The sequence below is a fragment of the Melanostigma gelatinosum genome, assembly GCF_949748355.1.
Source record: "Melanostigma gelatinosum genome assembly, chromosome: 3".
NCBI lineage: Eukaryota > Metazoa > Chordata > Actinopteri > Perciformes > Zoarcidae > Melanostigma > Melanostigma gelatinosum.
Window position 1 is genome coordinate 4,074,758 of NC_136636.1, and position 23,651 is coordinate 4,098,408.

General features: G+C 44.3%; 1 protein-coding gene across 3 annotated transcripts in view; it reads right to left on the bottom strand.

The window, feature by feature from the left end:
* flnba (filamin B a) overlaps positions 1 to 23,651 on the bottom strand; it is a 52,826-nt gene that overhangs the window by 22,009 nt on the left and 7,166 nt on the right. For 2 of the 3 annotated variants that reach the window (XM_079265801.1, XM_079265799.1), the window contains exons 2-15: positions 12,167 to 12,276; positions 11,901 to 12,036; positions 11,613 to 11,710; positions 9,985 to 10,132; positions 9,536 to 9,654; positions 9,343 to 9,417; positions 8,973 to 9,135; positions 7,670 to 7,870; positions 7,423 to 7,560; positions 6,896 to 7,022; positions 4,495 to 4,631; positions 4,182 to 4,375; positions 3,879 to 3,992; positions 3,403 to 3,546 (exon numbers count right to left, since the gene is read on the bottom strand). In XM_079265801.1, the coding sequence (XP_079121927.1) occupies positions 3,403 to 3,546; positions 3,879 to 3,992; positions 4,182 to 4,375; positions 4,495 to 4,631; positions 6,896 to 7,022; positions 7,423 to 7,560; positions 7,670 to 7,870; positions 8,973 to 9,135; positions 9,343 to 9,417; positions 9,536 to 9,654; positions 9,985 to 10,132; positions 11,613 to 11,710; positions 11,901 to 12,036; positions 12,167 to 12,276 (1,904 nt within the window). The remainder of the gene's footprint in view (positions 1 to 3,402; positions 3,547 to 3,878; positions 3,993 to 4,181; positions 4,376 to 4,494; positions 4,632 to 6,895; positions 7,023 to 7,422; positions 7,561 to 7,669; positions 7,871 to 8,972; positions 9,136 to 9,342; positions 9,418 to 9,535; positions 9,655 to 9,984; positions 10,133 to 11,612; positions 11,711 to 11,900; positions 12,037 to 12,166; positions 12,277 to 23,651) is intronic. The other variant, XM_079265800.1, reaches the window with a different exon arrangement.

Sequence of the window (23,651 nt, forward strand, 5' to 3'; positions counted from 1 at the left end):
CCGTGTGTTCCCAGCAGTATTGCGTTTTTGGGCGCGACCGTTTACTTTCTATCCATCTACTGTATCAGCATCGAAGTTGGAGAAAAGGTGCAGTCGGTGCCTTCAGGCGGCTGCAGCTCCCAACAAGCCTGCTGAGTCATCACAAATACATCAGCTCTAAACTTCTGGAATCAAATGTTTTAGACGAGTACGGACTTCTCTGGACCAGTTGAAATGACACGTGGACCAGTGCAGATACTTGCATCAGGGCAAGAACAAACTAACATTTCGTTATGTTGCGGAATGTTGTTTTTGTGTCTACGAATGATAAGGAAAGTGTTGCACAAAGCAGTGTTCTTAACAAATTCACTTCACTGCAACCGCTATCTTACAACTTTTGGACTTTGTACCTCCGACATCTTTGCAAACTCCTGATGTCTGTTGGCTTTGTCATGAAATTCCAAACGGCACACAATCACACATCCAGACACATCTAAGGCCAACTGAGACGTTTCTCATGGGAGCTATTTACCCTGAGGGTGGAACTATAAAAACCGTATACCAACAGGGAGAAGGGAAGACAGCTGATAAAGTCAGAAACCTCACGGTGATAAGAACAAGTGCAAACAAATCTCTCCAACAGTGATTAAAGAAAGAACTGAAAAAGGCCGGTTACAGTGCAAAGATGACTGGTCAGTGCATATCTCAACTGTTAAGTGAAAACCTTTTCACTCCGTTTTAAACCAACAGGCCTCTGAGTAGACTTGCATTAACATGAGGATATAATAAGGAGCTCAATGAGGTTTCATGTTCAATAAGAACTTTTCAAATACAGGTTGTTTTTACTTCATGAGTTGCACATTTGAAGTCAAAAGGTTTTCATTCAACTTCATAAACAATATAAATCCCATGCAGTGAAGAGGACAGCAGAGCGTCACTTATCTGAACCTCTCACTCTTAAAACATAAAAAACTTAAGTTTGTGCTTTCCAGGTTTCACAAGCTCCTTTCAAGCACCTGGAGGTGTGGTCATACTCGGCAGGTTTTAATGCAATCCGACAAAACCAGTAGGAGCCGCTACAGCAACAAGGCCGTGATCCCTCACCGGCTTCCCACCAGCATATACACTGATAACTGTGTCGGATGGGACAAACAAGGCGGAGCTAGTTTTGCTGGGAAATTAGTCTTCAACATTTGGGCAAATAGCTAGGGCTGTATCAGATTCAAATATGGCTGTTCAATACCAGACTTTTTTCATTTAGACGATCCCTTGGGGGCCCCTCACCCAGAAGTCTCTGTTCCCGCGGCCTTAGTGCATCTTGTTTAACATGCTTTTTTTGCAGCGTCATCACCATTCTAATCTACAGCTTTAGCAAGCGTGCTCACCCTGCTAGAATATTAAAATAAAATGCAACGCGCACAAAAAACGACATCAATTTCAGATTGATAACTTTTTTTAAGGAGGAGCTCCAGCTTTAGGATTCAGTGTCTCGTAACAAATAAGGAGTGTCGGATTAAGTAGATTACAGATGTTTAAATGTGTCCGATACATATTTAATCAACATTTAAGTAAATATAAGTATCGGGTCGAACTCGTACCTACCTACTGAAAAGCATTCAATAGGTCGATAGTTTTAGCAGTATTTCTAGTGCCTACTTAATTACGTTTCCAAATTAAATCACAGAAGCTCTTCACTGGTTTGTATCTTGGATGACAAAGGTTCAGATGAGTGAAGTTCTAGTGTAGATCAACCAATAACAAACAAGTGTTAAAGAAATACATAAAACAAAGCGGGTTACAGTGCATGGACAGCGGTTACAGTGCAGAAAAGACTGGTTAGTGCACGTGGTGGTTAAACCATCATGAGTAAAATCTACATAAAAACAACTTCAGTCAGATTTCACTCTAAAAAAAAAACAACTTATGATTAGTGAAGATGTAAAAAACAAAGCAAAGGTTGTTACAGTGCACAGACAGAAGTGGGTATTAAACTACGATTACATATAAAATATGAAAAATAATCAAAAAATACAATTTCTTCAACATAAGTTGCAATTAAAATATTTGATAATATAGTGGACATTAGTGATAGTTCTTAAAAACAAAACATATTTGTGGTGTAAATGGTTTCAAATGAAAGTCTGCAGGTTCAGAGATTTAGGAAATAACTAACATATTTAGATGTCAAGTCACTTTGGCACATAAACAACTGAGTTCAGTCTGGCTTCATGCTACATGACACTCTGTGCAGCTGACTGCCCAGCAAACTGATTTCACATCGGATTAGCAGACAAGGTAGCATATGATAAAAGCTAATTAATTCGCCTGTTAATATTGATATTGCTCGAAAGAATACGGAGCTGGAGTCAAGGAGTGTTTAGCCTAGCTTAGCATAAAGACAGTAAACAGGCTGGATACCGCTAGCATGGCTCTGTCTAAAGTTAAAAAACATACCTACCAACATCTCTAAAGCACACCAATTAACACACCGCATCTCGTCCGTTTAATCTTTCTTAAGTCCCGTGCTGGAACTATTTCTTGATGAACAACAATGTATCCATCCGCCCAGTACTTCTGTGTCGCAACTATGTCTGAGATGCCCGAATACATGTTCAGGTCTCTGTACAGGCACGATGGTGCCAAACCTGAAAACTTCAGGAAGCTTCACTCCGTCACTGCGCCGACTGCTGTTTAACAAGAAATAGTTCCAGCATGCAACTCCGCCTAAAACCACAAATTCGCATTCTTTCCATCTCTGTGTACAGAATAAATAAGCGAAATACATCGTGTTAATTATTGAGCTTTAGAGACGCACTTAGGTGTTTTTTCCCCCAGCTGTTTCCAGTCTTTATGCTAAGCTAGGCTAACTATATCCTGACTTCAACTCACTTTACACACACACGATGGATGTTGATCTGTTCATCCAACAAAAAGGCTGATTTCGCAAAATGTGGAACTATTCCTGTAAGATAACGTGAGTTTTTTAGAGCAGACTAGCGATTAAAGACGGGACATTTTACTACGTTGTCCATGATGGAGACGCATTCATTCATTCCAGTAGTTTTCCCCTAAGCGATTTAATGTTGAAGGAGTTCTCTCACCAGCACAGATTTCAAATAGTGTTGCTGATAATAAGAACTTACTGCTGTGATTTGTTCCTGTGCAGCTGAACTAGGAGCTGAACCTCTCCTCGGTGTATGTAGTGATGATGATCAGAGGCTTCTTTTTAATTTGACATTTTGACTGCACCGTCTGAAAACTTTCCTCTCGAACAACCGAGTCCGACTGGACGGCTTTGACGCACTCGGCCTTAACTAAAGCTTGTGACTGGATGACTTTAGCACGTCCTGCCTCAACCGGATCCTCTGGTTTGGACGGGACGTCTCTTCCCGTTTTAACAGGGCGCTGTGATCGGCTGCTTACCCTGAAGGGGCTGTTGGCGACGCTGACTCCTCCCCAGGTGACGGCCACGGTGTGTTTGAGAGAGGAGGTGGGTGTGTAGGAGCAGGAGTACAGCCCGTCGCCTTCACTCCTCACCTTCACCGCCACAGGAAGTCCCTCTGCGTCCTGACAGACAGACAGACGGGAAGACAGAGAGACAGTTAAGATGGTCAAAGCCTCCTGAAATAGAAACTAAAGTTCAAAGATGTAGCTGACTAGACTACAAAAGACTCGTCGATTCATCAATTCATCAAATAAAATGAATAAATAATGGAAATAATCGATATATAATTGTTAGTATTATTACAAAAAACTCACTATGTGACAGAAAGCTGTAAAAACACATAAGATGCTGTGAAACGTGTGGATGTGAGCATCAACACACTCATTGGTAAACCTTTGTAGGCGGTTGTGTGTCTGCGTTGATGATTTGGGACGAGAGGATTTATGAGTCTTACCTGAGCCGTGATCTTCAGAGGTCCTTTCCCAGCATCCTTAGCGGTGACAGTGAACTCGGCAGGTTGACTGACCAGGCAGCCGGTCTTCTCCAGCCCCGGACCGGAAGCCTGAACCTACAACCACAAAACCGAAAAACTATTAGAGATCATTGATAATTATTATCGGGTGCAAATCCTGCCATATTTGAATAGGTCGGCATTTGCTCATAAGCTAATCTGTGTATCATCGCTGCATCACTATGCATCCTATTGGGCCAATCACAGCGCTACTGGCCGACGTCCTGTTTCTTTTATCTTACTGACCTTCTCTGGGTCACTGCTGTTGTTGTCTGGGACGATGCGAGCCATGAAGGGGCTGTGTTCGATGTCCTCCTCATCACAGGTCACGTGGACGGCGTATTCTCCGGCCTCCATCGGCCAGTAACGGACATCACATGAGCCGTCGTTCTGGTCCTCGCACTCGATTTTAGCCTGAGAAGGTCCCTCAATGGCAAAACCTGAGGACGCCGCAGATCCGATTAGATTGAAAGGTGAAGAGGGGCGATGGCGGCATTTAATCCGATGTGATTCCAGTTTAAAATCCGAATAAAAAGCAGTAAACCAAAAATAAACCCACCAAGAACTCCGACATCAGCGCCAACAGACTCCACCACGAAGGTGGCAGGTTTACCCGCAATGCCTCCCTCCAGGCCAGGACCCCAGGCCCTGATCTGCTGAGGCCCCGCCTCCCGACCCACCGACACCTCGAACGGACTGAAAAACAGAGCAGAACTGTCAGAATGAGCAGAATGAAGCTCTGTGGTAATAACACATGTATAGTAAATGACTGTGTGTGTGTGTGTGTGTATACAGAGGGAGTGAGACCACACACTGCATGAGGTCATCCTTGAGGCTGTCAACACACAAACACACAATTAAACAACCTCAGTGCCTCACAGGGCTGTAATCCAACCTTCAGTCGTTACTGGCTCCAAGAGAGTGAAGAGTGTGTGTGTGTGTGTGTGTGTGTGTGTGTGTGTGTGTGCAGATGGAAATTAGCTTCACGCCAAATAAAGCTGTCGGTTGTGATTTACCGTCTTTATTCACACAGAGGACCTTTTTTTCCTTTTCCTTTCAATTGTGTCTTTCAAACATCTCCCCCTAAATACTCTTTCTACCACTACTGCTAATAACAGTAACACCAATGTCATTATTTATCATGTGACATTAGCATTATTAGATTAATTGCAGAATTGCGGCAGTGTATGGTTGATTGCGTGCAGCGTAATGTCTCAGGGAGACATCGATTATTGTTTCAATGTATGTTTTAAATCTCCTTTACTTTTGCCTTTATGCTTTTAATGGTTTCATGTGAAGCACTTTGAATTACCTTGTTGTTGAAATGTGCAACACAAATAAACTTGCCTTGCCTTATTCAAACTGATTTATTTGTTGTTCTGCAGTGTTTTCAGTACGTCCCGCTGACGTTGCAGCTGCGCTTTAATTGGCGCCAGTATCCGTGTGAGAGAGCACTAAACACAGTTTGTCATATCGCTTCCTTTCCAGCAGCCTAACAGGCATTTTTAAGCTCCCAGGTCTGAAAGCATCTGTGATTCCAGCCCTCTGATTCAAATGATCTGTAATGTATGAAGTACTGAGGTCAGCGGGCCACCTGCTGACAGTCTGGACATTCAACATCACCACATCTGGACCCGAGAGAGAGAGAGAGAAACGGCTGAATGCTAGCCAGGCTACAGGCTTACATACCGTTTCTACAAATAAGTCCAAATATCGTCTTTTGTAACATAAAAAAACAGAATTGCACAAAAAGGTCAAATCTAAATTTCAGTTCGGCTTCAAAAGAGTCAAACACGTTCGTCACAGCCAAAGGTACAGGTTGTTCCAGTACATCCGGAGCATTTTGCAGCATTCAAGCCAGCATGCTTTTCTGGCTATTCTGACCCACAATCCTTTGCACCGCTAAAACATATGAGCGAGAGGGTCAAAGTTCAAGGTGTCATGTTATGAGGAAGTAGTATGTTCAATCTACTACATTTAACATCAACACTGTGCTGAATGTTCCCTGTAACACACATGAAGCTCTTCAGTGATTGGCCGTCTCGCCTTGATGTCGAGGTGTACGTGAGGACCCAGTGACATCACTGAGAGTGTAGTTACAGGTGCAACGGAGCTTAATTCTGACCACACCCATCAATGACGGCATTCACGTGCACACAGGTATCCTGGTTTTGATTTGGTCATCATGTTCAGGATATTGCGTTTACATGGAACATGAGAAAGCTGAATATTTGTCTCCCTGGATAGAAGAGCATAACAGTAATCAGGTTTCTGATCATCTGTGCACATGTTCTGCACCAACAAAGCGTGCTCGGAAACCAAGTGTTTGCACGACGCACATTATCATGGTTTCTATCGGAGTGCTGCCGGTAGCAGCTGCAGGGTTCTAACAGCAGGATTAAAACCGGTTCCCTCGCCGGCCGTCTCCGGCCAGCGTAAGAACAACAAACAGAAAGTGTTTTCTGTTTGCCACATTAGCCGAATGATCCCACAGTCAGTGCTGGATGAAATAAAACAGACACCTGCTCAAGGACAGCTTCCTCAACCCCCCCACCCCCCCCCACAAAACAGTCAGACAGCGTCTTCATTATGGGAACGTTCTGACCCTGTGCGACCTGTGAGGAGGCCTGCACATGATTACGACTGAACCACGGACAGACACGCTACATGACTCATTTAATTATGTACACACACACACGCACACACACACACACACACACGCACACACACACACACAGTTCAGAAACGTGGGGAAGTCCCTCTACTAACACGTATACTGATCCTAATACTCGTGCTGATACTTATGTTGAAACTCACACAATCTGCTCTAGAGAGAGGGGACAAAGGGAACACGAGGCCCACACTTAGTCGTAATTCCCCTGCAGATCCAACCATTCAGATCTGATGAGGTCATGTGCTGAGGTCATGCTCTGAACACACACGCGCGCAATGCAGCTCACCTCTTCGGGATGTGTTGACCCCCCCAGGTGATGGAGACGGTGTGTTTGCCGGGACTGTTGGGATGATACTCATAGGAGAACACGCCGTCCTGACCGGAGATCTGCTTCACCGGCTCCTCGATGCCTTCTAAACACACACACACACACACACACACACACACACACACACACACACACACACGCACGTATGAAACGGAGTAATCAGAAATGAAATCTTTAGAGTTAAGAGAACATCCTGACATTTTGGAAAACATTCCTTTTTGCCATCAGTCTAAACAAGCGTCTTTATCGGCCGTAGTTAGTCGGGTTCATCCTCTGTGAACACTGAATCTCTGTATTCAAAAAACCTTCCCATAGTATTAAAGTGGTCGATCGACAGACATCACCATCCCTACAGCAATGTTGCAGAAATCGAAATCTCCCAGGATTCCCTGAGACTTCCCTCAATGAGGTTCTCTTACTTCGGGAACAGGACTCTGGCGCTCCAGTTTCACTTCGAGTCTCTTTAAAGCAGGAACGGTACTCACTGGGTCCTTTGACGAGCACCTTCAGGTCTCCGCTGCCGGCGTTCCTGGTGTCCACCTTGAAGTCACCGACCTGTTTCACCCTCATCCCCGACGGCTGGAGGCCGCGACCCGTCGCCCTGCACGCCCCCGGCATGCACGCTGCAAAGACGTGTACGGTAAGGCTGATGAGATCGTTACGGTGCATTTGATGATTACCTCAATGGCTCCATTCAAATTGAGTGTAAAGGGTGAAGGTGAAAGGACTCACCAGGCCCCACGTCCACGGCAAAGGGGCTCCTGGGGATCCCCACCCCTCCGAAGGTGACGGTGACAGAGTGCGGGCCGGCCTGGGTGGGCCGGTAGCTGCAGCGATAGGTGCTGTCGCCCTTGTCCTCCATCATCGCCTCCACAACGTTCTGACGCCCCTGAGGGTCTCTGATCACGGCCGTCACGTCTCCCGTACCGGCTCCTACAGAGGAACTCCGACAGGTCAGTCTTTGACTTCCGTCACTGCTTATGGAGAACATACAAGAGTAAAACTTGAATTTTTTGAAATGGTGAACTCGGTAGAAACAAATCCACCACGTTGGAAAGATGCTAATAAAGCTAATTAATTGTTTAGGGTGAGAGAAATGTTATACAATTAACTCTCAAACACACAACAACGTGGTAGAGACCTGTCAATCACAAGGTCTATTTGACTCTAAATGGATGATCATTTATGACACGATCACGCGGTGTTGAAGTATTCTACAGAGAACACGCCATTGTTAAGGCACTTCAGCATTGGTCTCGTCAGACCTGGAGGTTGCCGCCCGGGTGTAACCGTTTGAAATTCTGTTATTACGTCACCGTTATTACATCGGTTACTAATCCCAGTAATGCTCCATTACTTGGGCGATTTGCCTCGTCTTACCATAAGTGCGATGGAGGGTTGATGTCAGTTTGGTCTCCATGGGTTGGGTGGAGAAAACTGGTCCAGGAAATATTAGCTTGGCGTGACAACTGAAAGTCCCAAAATAGAAGAAATGGGACTCCCGCTAACGCCAAAGTTGTCTTACAAGTTGCATCGTCTGAGCTGCCTGGCTAACAGCCTAACTTAATACATCATTTGTTCAGAGTTGGAGGTTTGTGTAAACGCTGCAGCTTCACTGTGAGATAACTTCAGAAGTGCTGACGGTCAGTAAGTCTCTCCAAACTGGAGGGCAGAGGCCTTTAGAGCTGTTTAACGGCGTCTTTTGACGAAGCTGGGCCGAGTAACGACGAATGTAACGATTACCTTTTGCCGTTTAGTCGTTCATAAACACCAGGATCACCGTTTTTAACGAGTGATTGCCAAACACTCTTCCTGACAAGCTGACGCATGTCAAGATGCCTCCAGTGGGAGTGCTGACTAGAACACAGAGGGCGTGGGGGTGTTCTCAGGCGGCACGTGTTGCCTCATACACAACCTCGCTCCACTCTTATAGGTGGTTTACAGTCTGTGACATCACATCCTGTCTCGGGGCCGAGCGGCGACACCTTTTCCTTGGACCGAAGGCTAATTCGGCCCAAAACAAATGGTTTCTGACCTGCAGTGTAGATGTCAAAGTAGGTGGGGCTGTTGGCGACGTTGCCCACGGGTTCGATTCCCGGGCCTTTCACCATGACCTTGGAGGCGTCGCCCAATGCCTTCTCCACGTTCACCTCAAATGGACTTTTGGGAATCGGCTGGCCCGCAAACATCACCGTCACCTAGGAAACAAAAAATACAATTACCCAGAAACATCGCAGGTCTTTTATTAGACGAGTCATCTCACTAGTAACACGATTATCATAAAACGTACTGTGATAGAATTAGGAGAATTACACTGGATTTTAAGGTCAAATGGAAAAATACATCATGAGCATAATGCATTTAATAATTTTATTAATTTTTACAGACAGGAAAGTGAAGCTCACCTGGTGACGTCCCACGACTTTAGGAACGTAGGCGACGCTGAACGTCTTCTTGCCCTCATTAGGCTCCGCCTTCAGCTGATCGACACGCACAGACAGACGTGTCAGAGTTAAATATAAAAATATAATATCACAGCAGGTTTGTCATTAAACAGGTGGGGGGGGGGCAGAGGAAGAGGAGGATTTGGGGGCGTACCTCCTCTCTGGTGCCGTCTGGATGATCCAGGTAGATGGTCACCTGACCCTGACCCGCACTGAACGTGTCCACTGTGAAGACCGCAGGACGCAGCACTCTGTTCCCCGTCGGGTCAATACCTGCAGAAGAAGAACATCAACAGAGTCCGGTATGAATGTTATCGATGACGTCAAGGACAGTTGCAACTAGCTGCAGATTTAAATGACATTCTAGAAAACACTCACAGAAACGGAGTGAAACAGAAAACGAATCAGAAATTATTTTTGAAATCAATTCACGTTTTCATTTATTTTTGAAGCAAAACTTACAGACCTGTGCTCTAATGTGAGGAGTTGAAGCTGTTCTTTGTCATATATAATATTTAGGAGTTTATTTGTTGATATAAAAAAAATGAAAATAAAAAACAAGCACGTGTGAAGCGTGTGTGTGTGTGTGTGTGTGCTGCGTACCTGGTCCGTATGCACGGGCCTTCTTGGGGTTGAGTTTGGGTTTGAGCGGAGCTCCCGGCTTGAGTTTGGCTTTGGGGAACTGAGACAGGTAGGTCATCACCGACTGTTCGTCCGCACTGGGATCAATGATCTCCTCCGGAGCCATCACCTGCGCACACACAGACACAAGGTTTGGGTTTGTTGTAAAGAAATTAGTTTTATACTTTAATATACCGAAAAGAAGATTTGGTGTGCCGGTGTGAATGTGGCTCTTCTGGTTTTAAACAAGACTTTGGAACCTGGTTTCAGGGATTTGTTGCCGTTCGGCCACAAGCGCATCAGTGAGGTCCAACACTGAATCTGGCTCACAGTCTGCGTTCCAGTTCAACCCTCTGTGCTGACCAGTCACGTTCTTCCACACCAAACTGGGAAAACCATCCATTTATGGAGCTGGCTTTGTGTTCGAGGGGTATCGTCACGTTAAAAAACAGGAAACGGTCTTCGCCGAACTGCTGCAGCAAAGTTAGAACACTATTGTCTGAAATATCCCTGTATGCCGTCTCATTAGCATTTCCAGTCACTGGAACAAAGGAGCCCAGACAGTCATGGGTGTGACGGTGAAGTTGGTCAGCTATGTTGTTTCTGGAGGAGACTTCCTGTGGGTGTCACCTGACTGACAGGAAGCAGAGCATAGCGTAATGCAGCCATGACACAGAAACATTCGACTGGGGGGGATGAATGAAATCAGGATGAAAGAGTCTTCATGATCACTGCTGAGCTTCTTCTTCACACGAAAGAAAAAGCTGAAACAGGTTTTTATTTTCTGACGGACAAAAATCTGCTATTAATTCTGCAGAGAAGCTATTATAAATAACAAGAAAGACATTTTAACCAATTATTCAAAAGTGACAGAAGTTACTCATTATTGAGTTGCACAAGTCATGATAGTACATTTCCGTTTGAGCTCGAGTCGCAGCCTCTCGGCTTCAAACTAAAGTGTGTAAAAACACGAACTCTCAATCAGGAAACCAAACGGCGTCTGTGTGAGATGCTTCCGACAACCTTCGACCTCTGGAGGGACAAATCCCAGCAGAGCGACTTCTGTTCTCTACTGGGCTGCGTGATGAAGAGTAAAATGTGACGGTTGTTTGGCTGTTTGAATGGCAGTACAGGATGCAAAGCAACCGTCACCGCATCCATACGAATCTATAATCTATTAAGCGTTAGCATTGTTAGCATGCCAGGCTACAATGAACACAAAACTTATGCATCGTCCGCTGCAGCTGCTTCACAGTAAAAGGCCTCAGAGACGCCTCCTTCCTTTGAAATCATCCGACACTCGCTTTTCGTTATGCTAACGGGTCTCCTAGCGTCTTAGCTCCTCCCAGCAAACCTCGGGTCGAAAGCATCTTAGCCTTTGACTGCAGTTACCAGTTTTATGAATCTCCATGTTTCTGATATCAAAGCCCTTTGAGAAGTCATGAAATCATTATTACAACAACATCTTCGAAGTAGAAACATGGCGAAGCATAACTTCTAACTCAACAAAAGACTTTACAGAGATAACAACAATACCAGTAAAGTGTTGAATAAAGGTTAAAGGTCACACTGAGGAAGCAGATGTGGAACAGGGTCAGAGGGAATCTAACCTGCGGGATGCCCAGCCATTCATCAGCCAGCTGCATGGCCTCAGTGGCATTCGCCACTGGTTTCACTGGATCCCAGGTCTCCCAGTCCGGACACAGGCCTGCAAAGGACACATAGCAACAGCGTGAACCACAACAACTCAGACGCGACAGGAAGAGATAGAACTAGTTCTAGGTCAAGGCGGTTGTATTGATAGGAAATACGACGGTAGTTAACTTTGGACCACGTACGGTCAGCTCTACAGCCTTGAAACACACACACACACACACACACACACACACACAGCGTACCCGGTGCACAGCTGTCTACCAGTGCTCCCAGCGCCTTGCCGTTCCTCCAGTCGTTGCTGAAGTTGTTGATTGGCATATCAGGGAGTTTGTGTTGGATCCAGCCCAGCAGACGCTGCTTAGGCGTCTTTGACTCCGGCTGCAGAAACCAGAACCAGCGTAAGTATTTGCAACGTTTGTCTTTTTAATCTTCCGGTTTTAACTTGACAGTACATTCTTGTCTGAAGTCATGAGTCTGAAGAACAAGTTCATAAAACCTGGATTGTTACCTTTTCTTCCTCGCCCTCCCAGATTGGCATGGAGATGGAGTAGTGCAGAATCAGAGTCCACACCAGACCCAGGATCAGCTTCAGGTTCCCATCCACGATGGCTTTAGAGTCTGACGGAGAGAAACAGAGACCTGAGGTCACATTCAAGTTTCGAAGAATTAAAAACAAAAAAACACTGTTTGTTGGTTCTCCTGTGACGCTGCATCTACAACACAAACTCCCAAAGCAGAACTTGAGAGAACAGTTCCAGCAAGGAGGGTCTGATAACAACTTTAATAATAAAACCCAACACGATGTTCTTTAAAGTCTTGCTAAGCTGATTTTAAAACTATATTGAAATTAACGATCCTAGAAGGTTGAAAAAATGGAATAAAATAAAATTGAACAAGAAACTACAAGATATAGGGAGAGGAAGAGAGAACACAAAGCTGAGATGTTAAAGTAACAATCTGGAAGATTTTCATTTTGTTCTCTTTGATGGCACCTGTGGCGATAAGCGGTAATCTGTGTGACGTCAACTCAGTTTTTTGTTTAATCGTCTGTCGTTTTCGTTCTTGTCATTCTATGTTCAGCCGTAGTAACCGTGCACCCCTCACACGTGAGAAGGGAGTCTGTTGCGTTAGTTCCTGGTCTGTAAAGCCTATCTGCCGACACCACAACTTCAATCAACCCGTTTGGCATCCCCACCCCAAAAAAGTTTATTTCAGACGCTGATAAAAAAAAAATGGCGCAACACTGAGCGCAGATCTGAAAACAAACCTGCTGATATCCAGGTTCTAGCTTTATTTTAGCAGAGCAGAACAGAGTGCTGCAGGGTAATGCTACTCATTAATCAGACCTCACTGTACCAGCCGGTACCTCACACCAGCACACACAGCATTCCAGTCTATTTTAATCCCTCAGTCTACATTTTTCTCTCCTACAATAACAAAGTATGTATTAAAGGAACACTCCAACATTTGTGATAATTAACTTTGCTTGTCTGCTGTCTTTAGCGTCAAAGTTGGTAGAGACACAAGGTCCGGGTGAAATATGTCAAAGACATCATGACTTGAATCAGATATTATGATCATTTGTTCTTGTAATTAGAACTTGTATGAGGTGATGTTGACTCAATCGGGTTTATCTCGGTGTCCGATCAGAACGGTCAGGACCGAGCGTCACACAAAGACTGGAAGCAGAGCGAGAAACTGCCCTTTACAACGAGCCTCTCATTCAGCCAGCAACAGTCAAGAGGGCCGCAAAGAGACAACAAAACGGGGATTTGTTCTTTTCCCATCGTGCCGAACTTTCATAGATCACAACACAGCAGGTATGGAATTAATCTGCAGATGTTCAGATCAAAAACAAAATCTAAGTTTTCTGTTGAAGTCAGTTTTTGTAGCCCTGCAACTACGCAGCAATCCTGCGGTGCTGAAAGAAATGAAACCAAAAGGAAGGGTTAGGGTTAGGGTGATCTCCCCTCACGCCCGGGGGTCGGTCATGAAACACGAGTCAGCAGCCACGTCCACCACACACACACACGTCTGTGCACGTTTCATTAGAATCAAAGCACTTATCAGTAAACAATCTCACACTGGAGCCTCCACACCTTCATAGTTACCAAATATATTTATCTCTGCTTCATTAAGCAACAGCAAAATGCCTTTCAACACCGTGCAGACATGCATAGTGTCCCACATAGAGTGTGTGTGTGTGTGTGTGTGTGTGTGAGAGAGAGACACCCCTTTGATCCACCTGGTGAATCCTGCAGCTCAGCTGTGGTCCAAACATGTTTCAGCAACCTTGGGTTTAGGTGGAGCTCTGGGAGAGTGCTGCCACACCCACTGGTGACACAACACTGATAATGACGGAGTATTTACTTCAACACACACACACACACAGGAGAGGTTGCCACATCCTGCTTTCGACATTCCTAATCTCTGTTTTTACTGACTCATTTATCTCTTTGTATTTCAACTTTTTTTAAACTCTTCCACTCTCTCCACTCGCCTGTTTTTTGGGGTTTTTTTCACGTCTCCTTTCTAATTTCCTTTTTCCCGCCAAGGTTGAGCTGCCACACCTGTGCGAGTTTCTCACACACTCCGCCTCTGCAGCAAACATCCTGTAAATTGAGCAGCGGCCTTTACCCTCTGAACACACACACACACACACACACACACACACACACCTGAGCTGGCACTCAGTTTAACATCGATCAGTCACACCATATGGGACGCTTGTACTAAAGCTATTCAAGTTGTGACGCGTTTAGTTAATGCACAATAACAAGAGATTACAACGGTAGGTTTTTTTTAATCTATGAATTGGTTCTTTTGCACCTTTAAGCTTTTTTTGGCTTGTGGTCCATTAAGACTAAGCAATTTCTATTTTTGACTCATTGTCACCCGGTGCGTGAGCTTATGGCTTCAGACCAGGACAAACAATGAGGTTTCTTCCCCCCCCCTCTTTAAAAGAAGAACAACGGGGAAGCAAAGAACAGAGCCGTGTTTCCGGCCTCAGGGTGAGGACAGGGGGTCCCCGGAAAAATGTGAGTGGTCTAAAGTAGGGTTTAAAAGGAAAAGTTATTTATTAATTCAAACCATAGACTGTTAAGAAGTGGAGGTGATGTCACCCGTTTGTGAACTGCGGTTTTGAAGCCTCAAGTTTGACATTTTGTCATCTTGGATTTTTGCAACGGAAGGAGTCGGGAGAGACGATTGAGACGCCGAATACCGCTCTGGTCATAAACTCATGTTTACTCAATGAATCAAGACATTTTCTCACAGACTTCGATACAACCAGACTTCATTTAGCAGTCGGAGGAGTCGGTCAGCGGAACACTGATGGGTCACACAGAGAAGGCACGTTTAAGACACTTTAGAATTGGCTTAACTGTTCTGAACCAGAGGTTGCCGCCTGATTCAAACACAACCTATGGAGCAGAACTTCAATCTTGTTCAGTGTACTTTTCTATCCTGTCAACAGTTCATGACGGGTCAGATCTATTTTGGGCCTCCTTAGGGATCCGAGGCCGGGGACCAACGCTTTAGTGCCATCCAGCCATGTTGTTTTAGTGAGATGCATTGTATCGGTGAAACTTTTAAAGGGTATTTTAAACCTTAAAATGTGTTTACAGTTCATACTTCATTCCATTCAAAACAGTCCCGAACATCAGAATGGGAACTAAACTGTGTGTGTTCTTGCCGACAGTTTTGTGATTAACGAGGCTATCGCCATGGTAGCCTATTGTTCACATAAAGGACGAGAGAGAGAGAGGGAGGGAGGGGGGGGGGGGGGTTTAGAAACATAAATGCAGAGAGTCAAAACACTGATGGAAGAAGCGCAAAACAAAAACACACACCAGAGTGTGTGCGTTAGAGGGTTTTAACAGCTCTAATAATCTGCTGCATTGTTTCCTGCTCATGTGACGGACTCTCAGGTCTGGGACCCAAAATCGAAAAAGTTGACAACAGTCTTGAAAACAAATATTGTACTCGTGTTTATTTACAGACTCTAAGTGAACAAGACTGTGATGTGATGCTTTTGACACACACACACACACACAGGAGAGTCCTTGACCCGGCCCGGCCCAAATAACTTTAAAAAAGGTAGAAATAACAGACGGTCCTAGGAAAGTCCCGCATAATGACGGCTCCATATACACGAGTGGACATGACTCAGATATCTAAGAGAAAATGCTCCTACTTCTCACTTTATGACTTAAGACCGCATTCAGTCTAGAGAACTGAAGAAGCTATTTATCAGACACTTCAATTAATCTGTGAAAGAATCCTGTGGAAAGTTTCTTTATTTCCCTGGAACTCTTTATTTTTTAAGACCTACACCTCGGCTCAGATCTCATTGTCGACATGCTACGACCACTAAGAGGCTCTCACACGTGAGAGGCTTGTCATGACTCTTCCGCCCCCTCGGAGAAAATTAATCACCGCAGTCAGCGCCTCTTTCATTCTGAGATTTATCTGTCCACAACTCCATTCACCAAAAACAAAACAAAGAGAAAAAAGCTCCCCGTTATAACTCAGGCCGGATCTGCTTCAGATAAACGTGTTTAAAGCCGCTGCAGATACCTGCTGGTTTGTTGACCCGTCGCTGTGGAGACACAACAAGGACGCCAATGGCAGGTGTGTGTGTGTGTGTGTGTGTGTGTGTGTGTGAAGGTGAATCGGGTTGGCACACAATGCCTCTCTTATCAGCGTGGCACACCTTCTCTCTCTCTCTCTCTGGAACAGGAAGTTACGTAATACCTGCTCTGTGATCCAACAACAGTCTAACTAATAACCTTCCAACTAACTAACCAATAACGAGTCCAGAAGCTCGTTAACTCACACTGACAGCTAACCAACAAGTTCGGTTGCAGATCGGGTGAAAAAAAAAAGAGAAAGGAGCCTCGTCCTGGAACATAAGACCCCTGAATTCTTAAGTCCCCATGACGGCTTACAGTATGTGGGACACTTTTAGGCCACCAGGCGTGGGACGTCTGTCAGGCAGTAGTGCAACGCGTCGTTGCCCTGCAGTAATACTTTCCTCACCTTCTGACACAAGCCGGTCTGAAGCTGCCAGTACGCCGCTTTAGAAATGCTCGTCCTTCGGTGCAATAGCGTCCCCTTCACGTCTCTCAGAGGCCATTATTAAGGGAGGTGGGATCTGACAACGCGACATTCACAACGCAGCATTTGGCTCAGATTTGTCCCCATCAATCCAATGCACACAAGATCAGTGAAGCCAGACAGACCAGCATACAGGTGAGACACAAGTCAGGTAATTGTAGCTCACTCTTTTGAATACCTCACCCCCCCCCCCCCCCCTCTCTCTCTCCCTCTCAGGCACAACAGCTGTGTCCCACTTAAAACAGCTGTTCCTTCACACAATGGCTACATCACCGTCTCACAAACACGTTTCACTTCCTACCCAACAATTAACTGCCGAGCCGTACGGAACAGTCGACGCCTGAGGCAGATCACCGCCCGGATGTCAGCATGAAGAAAATATTCTGTCCCACCCCAGCAGCCGGAGAGAGGAAACCTCTTCTTTGAGTCATGTGTCGTAATAACACCACACACACATCATAACTCACCAGAATGTCATCAAACCCGTCTAAATCAATTAGACGTCAAATAAAGATGGATTCTATTAAATGAACTGGCTTTGTTTTTACCCAAGAGATCCACACACAAGCAAATAAACACGAAAAGAAATACGACATTTATATTCAATACGTTTTTATTTACTTTGTTTATAAGAGTAAAACAGTTGTGAACAAAGTAAAACTTTCACAAACTTTCACTAGCCGGTTGGATTAATTAATCAATCAATGGTTATTTTTGCCACATGAATGCAGCATCATCCTTTTTCAAGTTGATTTGGTGAATTTGAGGAAAGTTGCTTGTTTATTTACCTCCATTGTAACAGTATTACACCTGATGAAGTCAAACATTCTCTCTTTTTGGGTCTCCACCAACACTTGAGGGACATACCCATCTCTTCAGCTGCTAAAGGCTCCATATGTTCACCAGCTAGTCTCTGTGTCGTCTGCTGTTTGTTGCTGAGCAGGTAGTGGACAGTCGCTTATAAATCGGTTTTTTTCAATAAAACAAATGAAGCCATGAGAACCAAAGCGGTGAAGTTGCAGCTGGACAGGAAAACAACGAGCTCCAGATTCATGAGATAATCCTCTGGAGGTTCATCACTACGAGCGACTCCCAAATCAATGTTAGAGCTGCACAGCCTTTATTGTTCCACAAATAATTTAGCTGTTTTTCCAAAAAGGCCAATACTAATGTTACCCCGGGGAACAATAAGTATTCCGGTTCTGATTTATCTTTATACTTTAAATTACTGCCGACATTACTATACACACACACTATAATAAGTGCAGATTTTTAATAGCATTCTTCCTTTCAAGCTGCAGCTAGTTTCCATAAATTTCCATATAAAATGAAAATATGATTTTTTTAAACTTGCAACAGATGGGTCGGACCGGTTTGCGTTAAAAAAACCCAAAAAAAGTGAAAGAACCACAGAGATATTACAGACGATCCTTCAATAAATGCAGACCTGATGTTCAAGCAGGTTTTAGGAGTAGACCATGTGATGTTCATACAAATAAATGAATAAAAACCAAAGGCTGTCTTTTGGGATGCTGGTGAAAAAACAAACCTTGTATACCAGCCGCTATAACAAGGAAACAACAAAACTATCTGTATCGGCCGACATGGCTCATTGGTGATCGGAAACATGTCGACGCAGCAAAAGACACGTGATGGGGAAATCTCTAAGTTTTATCTGCTCCCTTTTTTCCTGCTGATCCGATCAAAGACTCAAAACAGTGAGATTTGTGATCCGTTGCACCTCTGTTACACAACAACAGAGCATCATTGTGTCGTAATTAGGAAGTTTGAGGGGAAAAACAACTTAATGCTGAAAAACAATGTAAAAGTCTGGCGGGGAAAGTGAATTTTAGATGGAAATGTCCTTCACAACAAAAAGACAGGAGGTACCTTCAGTGGTAAACAGGACGTGGAGCTACCGTGTGTGTGTGTGTGTGTGTGTGTGTGTGTGTGTGTGTGTGTGTGTCATGGGTCAAACAGACTGTGTACACACATTCCTCAGTGTTGAGATCATAACCCCGCCCACCAACCCCCAATTCATCACACACACACACATTTCAACACCCACCTCTCCTCCAAGGACCCGATGGATGATGACAAAGGAACAAAAGTAACACAAATTCAACAAGCACTCAATTTAAACAACCATAGACACACACACACACACACACACACACACACGGTAGCCTTTTCAAACTGCTGTCAGGTCAGTGAACAAATCTTTCACTCAACACACACACCAGGTGTGTGACATCACTCTGTGCTGTGAGACCGATCACATGCTCACAGTCCAATAGAAACGACAATCATCATCATTTATCGATCAATATCGTTCTATCCTTGCAGGTTTAGCCGCGTGTGCACATTTGTGGTTTCCAACCTTTCGTTCTTAACTTTGAGAAACATTATTTTGATATGTTAAATGTACGTACGTTCTCTCAATGCAATGACAATGAACCTGAAATCAACACCAACAGTCATACATACGTTTTAATCGAGTCATTTTATCGTCTCACTGACAAACGTCACATTAACTTGAATACTTTTTTTTCAGCAGCTATGTGGACTTGCTGCTGGTATAAAAAAAATAAAAAATAAGAAGTTAGTGAAGGAAAAAGCACAACATTTTTCTAAATTGTACTGGAGTACAGTGCTTCAGTAAATGTACTTAGTTTCTTTTGATCACTGATAATACCATGCTCAGAAAACCAAAACATGTGACCAACAGAGAGCGTTGGTAACACTGGATAACTTAGTCTGGAGCCCTGAATCTGGAAAGATGATTCATTTTCACGTCATTTTTCAAAAGTTCACCACCCGTGCATTGAGGCGGTGGCAGGAATCCCATCGACATTTCTAGGTAAGACTGGAGGCACGCAAGAACGCATGTTTTGAATCATTTGAGTGGACTGACCCTTTAAACCTCCAGCGGACGGCGAAGCAGTTATCAAATGATTGATCGCTTAAAAAAAAAAAATGAAAAAAAAAGTTCAAGGTCTGAGATTTGAACAGTTTCCAGAGCAGTCAGCGGTCTTCCCCCATCGCATTCCCATATTTTAGCACTCATTGATGACATCAGCGCATGATGCATCGCTGTAATAACGGTGCAGCTTAATAAGAGTCACATGAGTCATGCACCAGCAGCTCAGAGGGGGCGATCCCACCAAAAGAACCCAGATTACAGACGGAGAGGCAAGAGGCCTTTTGACGTCTTCGATTTGGATAACGAGTGTCGTCCTGTTTCCCTCTCTTTAATCTGGTCCTGGGTTGGACTCAAACAGCTGCAGAGATGACGAGTGAGCGAGATCAAACACGAGGAGAAACTTGCTCTCATTCACAAGGAGTCAAAGAAGTGACTGAACCAAGAAAAAACAAACAAAAGACGGAATCTGGAAAGCTCCCGCTGTTTGTTAAAGAGGCGAGTCTGTGAAGCAGCATCTCGGGTCAGCCAGAGGACCTCGGGCTGAATTTGTGTCATAAATTCTGAATTTAACAGTTGCTTGAGATCTTTGCTACCGCATTTTGGACTCAAGCAGGACCCAAATGAAACAGTCATCATCAAAGACCTACGTTTTAAAAAAGGTACCCAAGGCTGCAGATGAGCTTGCACAAAGGACCTCCATGCTCAACGCTCTGAGAGTTGCATTCTTCTCCAAAACGACAGAGGGCGTACAAACTAAATGTACTGTGAAGTAGTAAGAAGACGAGTGAAACCATAAACCAAACTCCACAATGCAGAGGAGGGATTGTAATTATCCGTCAGCTCATAATCATGGGCTACTTTATTGCCCACAAAGTCAGTTAACGAGTTCATGATCAGTTACAAATTTGCATTCCTATCGGCACAAAGTTCTTCATAGATGTAGCCTCTAATGTTGCTCTCAAATTGCACCAGATTGATGCATTTAACTTTAACATGTAAGATACAAAATTTTCTTTTTAAGTGCATGAATAATCGGTATATTAAAATGATTATATTTTCTAAGGTGGCTCCTTACAAGTCTGAAATGGCATGGACATCCACAGCACTTCTATCTAAAACAATAGTGGACCTAGAATTGAGCCCTGTGGCACACCACAGGTTGAAGCGTCCCAAAGAGCAACAGCTTGTTTCATGGTGGAGGACTTCAACCAGAGTAGAGCTTCATCAGAGATGCAGAAACACTTCTCAAGACCATTAAGTCAGGTATTCTGGTCCACTCTGTCGAACGTAATGGGACTAGTATCAGAACGGAGCATCACCTGCAACTGAATAATGAACCAGTTTGCAGTTGGAAGACATTTGAGCCAAGAGAAGTTTGATACAAACAAACAGCAGAAGAAACTTGAAAACAGGAGAACCACAAGAGACCAGTAACCAGCCTAGTGCTGCCCTGTCATTAACACACACACACACATCTGGCATTACGTCTGCATGCATAAACAGGACGCCCACTGACAAACACGCTGCAGCGTTTAGCCTCGCGTGACCTCACCCCGCTGGTTCCCAGGCCATGATGTCATCAGAACCAGAAACATGACCATGTGGTGAGGATGAGGACGACGAAGAGGAGGAGAGCAGTGCAGGAGGATAGTGACGGAGAAAAGACAATAACACGAGGGGCAAAAGGAGACGAGTCGACAAAAACATCTGTAATTAGCGTACAACGTCGGACAAACAAAAAGCTACTCAGTGGAGCCTGATGGGAGGTTGTTTTGTCACGTTGAACATGTTTTACCTGGAGCATGAAACAAGACAATGGGTGACGTCAACTTGTGTTCAGTAAACTTAAGAAAATGATCGATAATGACAAAAGAAAGTCAATTATTGTCAAAAACTGACATTGCAATTTACTTATAAATAATATACGTTTTTACATTTTAAAAGTTAAATGCATCATGCTGGTGCACTTTGAGGATGGAGAAAATCCGCCCGGCGACCGAGCGCCTGACCCTCCACGTTGACTCCCCCGTGTAGAGAAGTGTAAACATGTAAGGGTCGTAATCAAACTGTGGCAGGCCGACCTATGCGGTAGGTAATTAATGGTAAACACCAAATTAGTCACGGAACAAGAGAACCGTGCAAGTTCCGCTTGTGTGTCATGACGTGTTTCAGTTAAATTGCGGCGAACGTTACGCGCACACATCGCGAAACGATAAAGCGAGCAGCTCTGGTCTTTGTGCTTTTACCCAATGACAATAAAGTTCAATCAAACCGTATCTAAACTAAACTAGGAACCATCCGGTCAAAGAATTAAAAAAAAAACAAGATTTCAAATTAGACCGGACAGTTGATGCCTGGATGTAGATGACAGTTAATTCTGTCAGTTTCCAAAATAGTATTGAGGTTCAAAGACCAGAAGAAAAGAAAAGAGAAGAAAAATAGAAGAGGAAGAAATGGAACGAGAGCGAGTAAGAGGAGTTTGAGAGGTTTGTAGGCGAGCCAGGCTGCAGGAGGTTCACCACAGTGATTGTCACCGAACAATCCACCACAACCACACACACAGTTCAGCACTACTGCGTGTGTGTGTGTGGGTGCATGTGTGTGTGTGTGAGGGTGCGTGTGCAGAAGTTGGCGTGTATGGTTAGTGGTTTGGGGCTTTTGTCTCTCTGGCATTGGATCATCATCATTAACCAAATATTTAGTGAACAGTGACTATCCGTAGCTCTACGTCATGTCTGCTGTATCTCCATCCAGACAACAGTGTGTGTGTGTGTGTGTGTGTGTGTGTGTGTGTGTGATCAAACACAGTTCAGCACCAAAACACAGACACCAGCTTCACAAAGACACGAGCGTCTGCTGTGAGACAACAGGACAACTGGTGCTGGCGAGGAAACAAAGGTCTGTGTGAGTGCGTTTGATGTTTTAAACAAATTACCATTTACCTCCATTGTATCTGGTCGGCATCAGACGTCTCATCACCTCAACAACTTGGCATAAACAAAACTACGCGTCGGTGTTATTTGGGTGAGCTGACCCTCTAAAAAGGTGCGTTTGCGTCAGATACTTACTTAAAACACATGCACATTGTGAAGCTGATGGAACTCGTGTGGTTGCCTCTAAAGCAGTGCTTATTGTTCATCTTGAGGGCGGCAATTTGACGAACGAAGAAAACAACATATGTTCCCAATTCCTTCCCTATTGTTGGCTTTTCTTCTTATGTGAAATGTGCTTTTTTGCAGCGAGAGAAACCAGGAGATTGACACCACTCTCATATCTATCTGTTAAATATAAGGTTACAGCCAGCAGCTAGTTAGCTTAGCACAAAGACGGGAAACTGTTAGCCTGGCTCTGTCCAAAGTAACAACCAACCAGCTCCTCTAAAGCTCAACACTGAACATGTTAAATATCATTTGTTTAATCCGTACAAAACAAACCCTGACACGTTAACGTGTGAGATTTAGAGCTGCTTGATTTAGTTACTGTTTAGATGGACACGCTAGCAGTTTCTACCCGTTTCCAGTCTTTGTGCTAAGCTAAGCTTTCATAGCAGACGGGCCTCTCGGTAAAGTCACAGGCAAAGGAAAATAAATTGATTTTCAAAGTGACTTTTAACTAGCGTGTTCGTGACTTTGATCATGAATAAATATGTAGATATCAGACTTTTCTGGTAATAAATCCTTCAAATGTTTCTCAAAGTGAATTCCAGTGTCACTCGATTCTAAGCTTCACATTGAAGAAGAAAAAAAACGGCACAAAGCAGCGACATGGAACCAACAAAGAAGCTTTCTCTGCAGAGTGGAGGTGTGTGGGTGAAAGTCTATATCCCAGCCACTCTCAGGTTACCTTTTTCTCCAGCAACACAGAGCCTCTGTGTGTTATGTGTCACACACACACACACACACACACACACACACACACACACACACACACACACACACACACACACACCCTC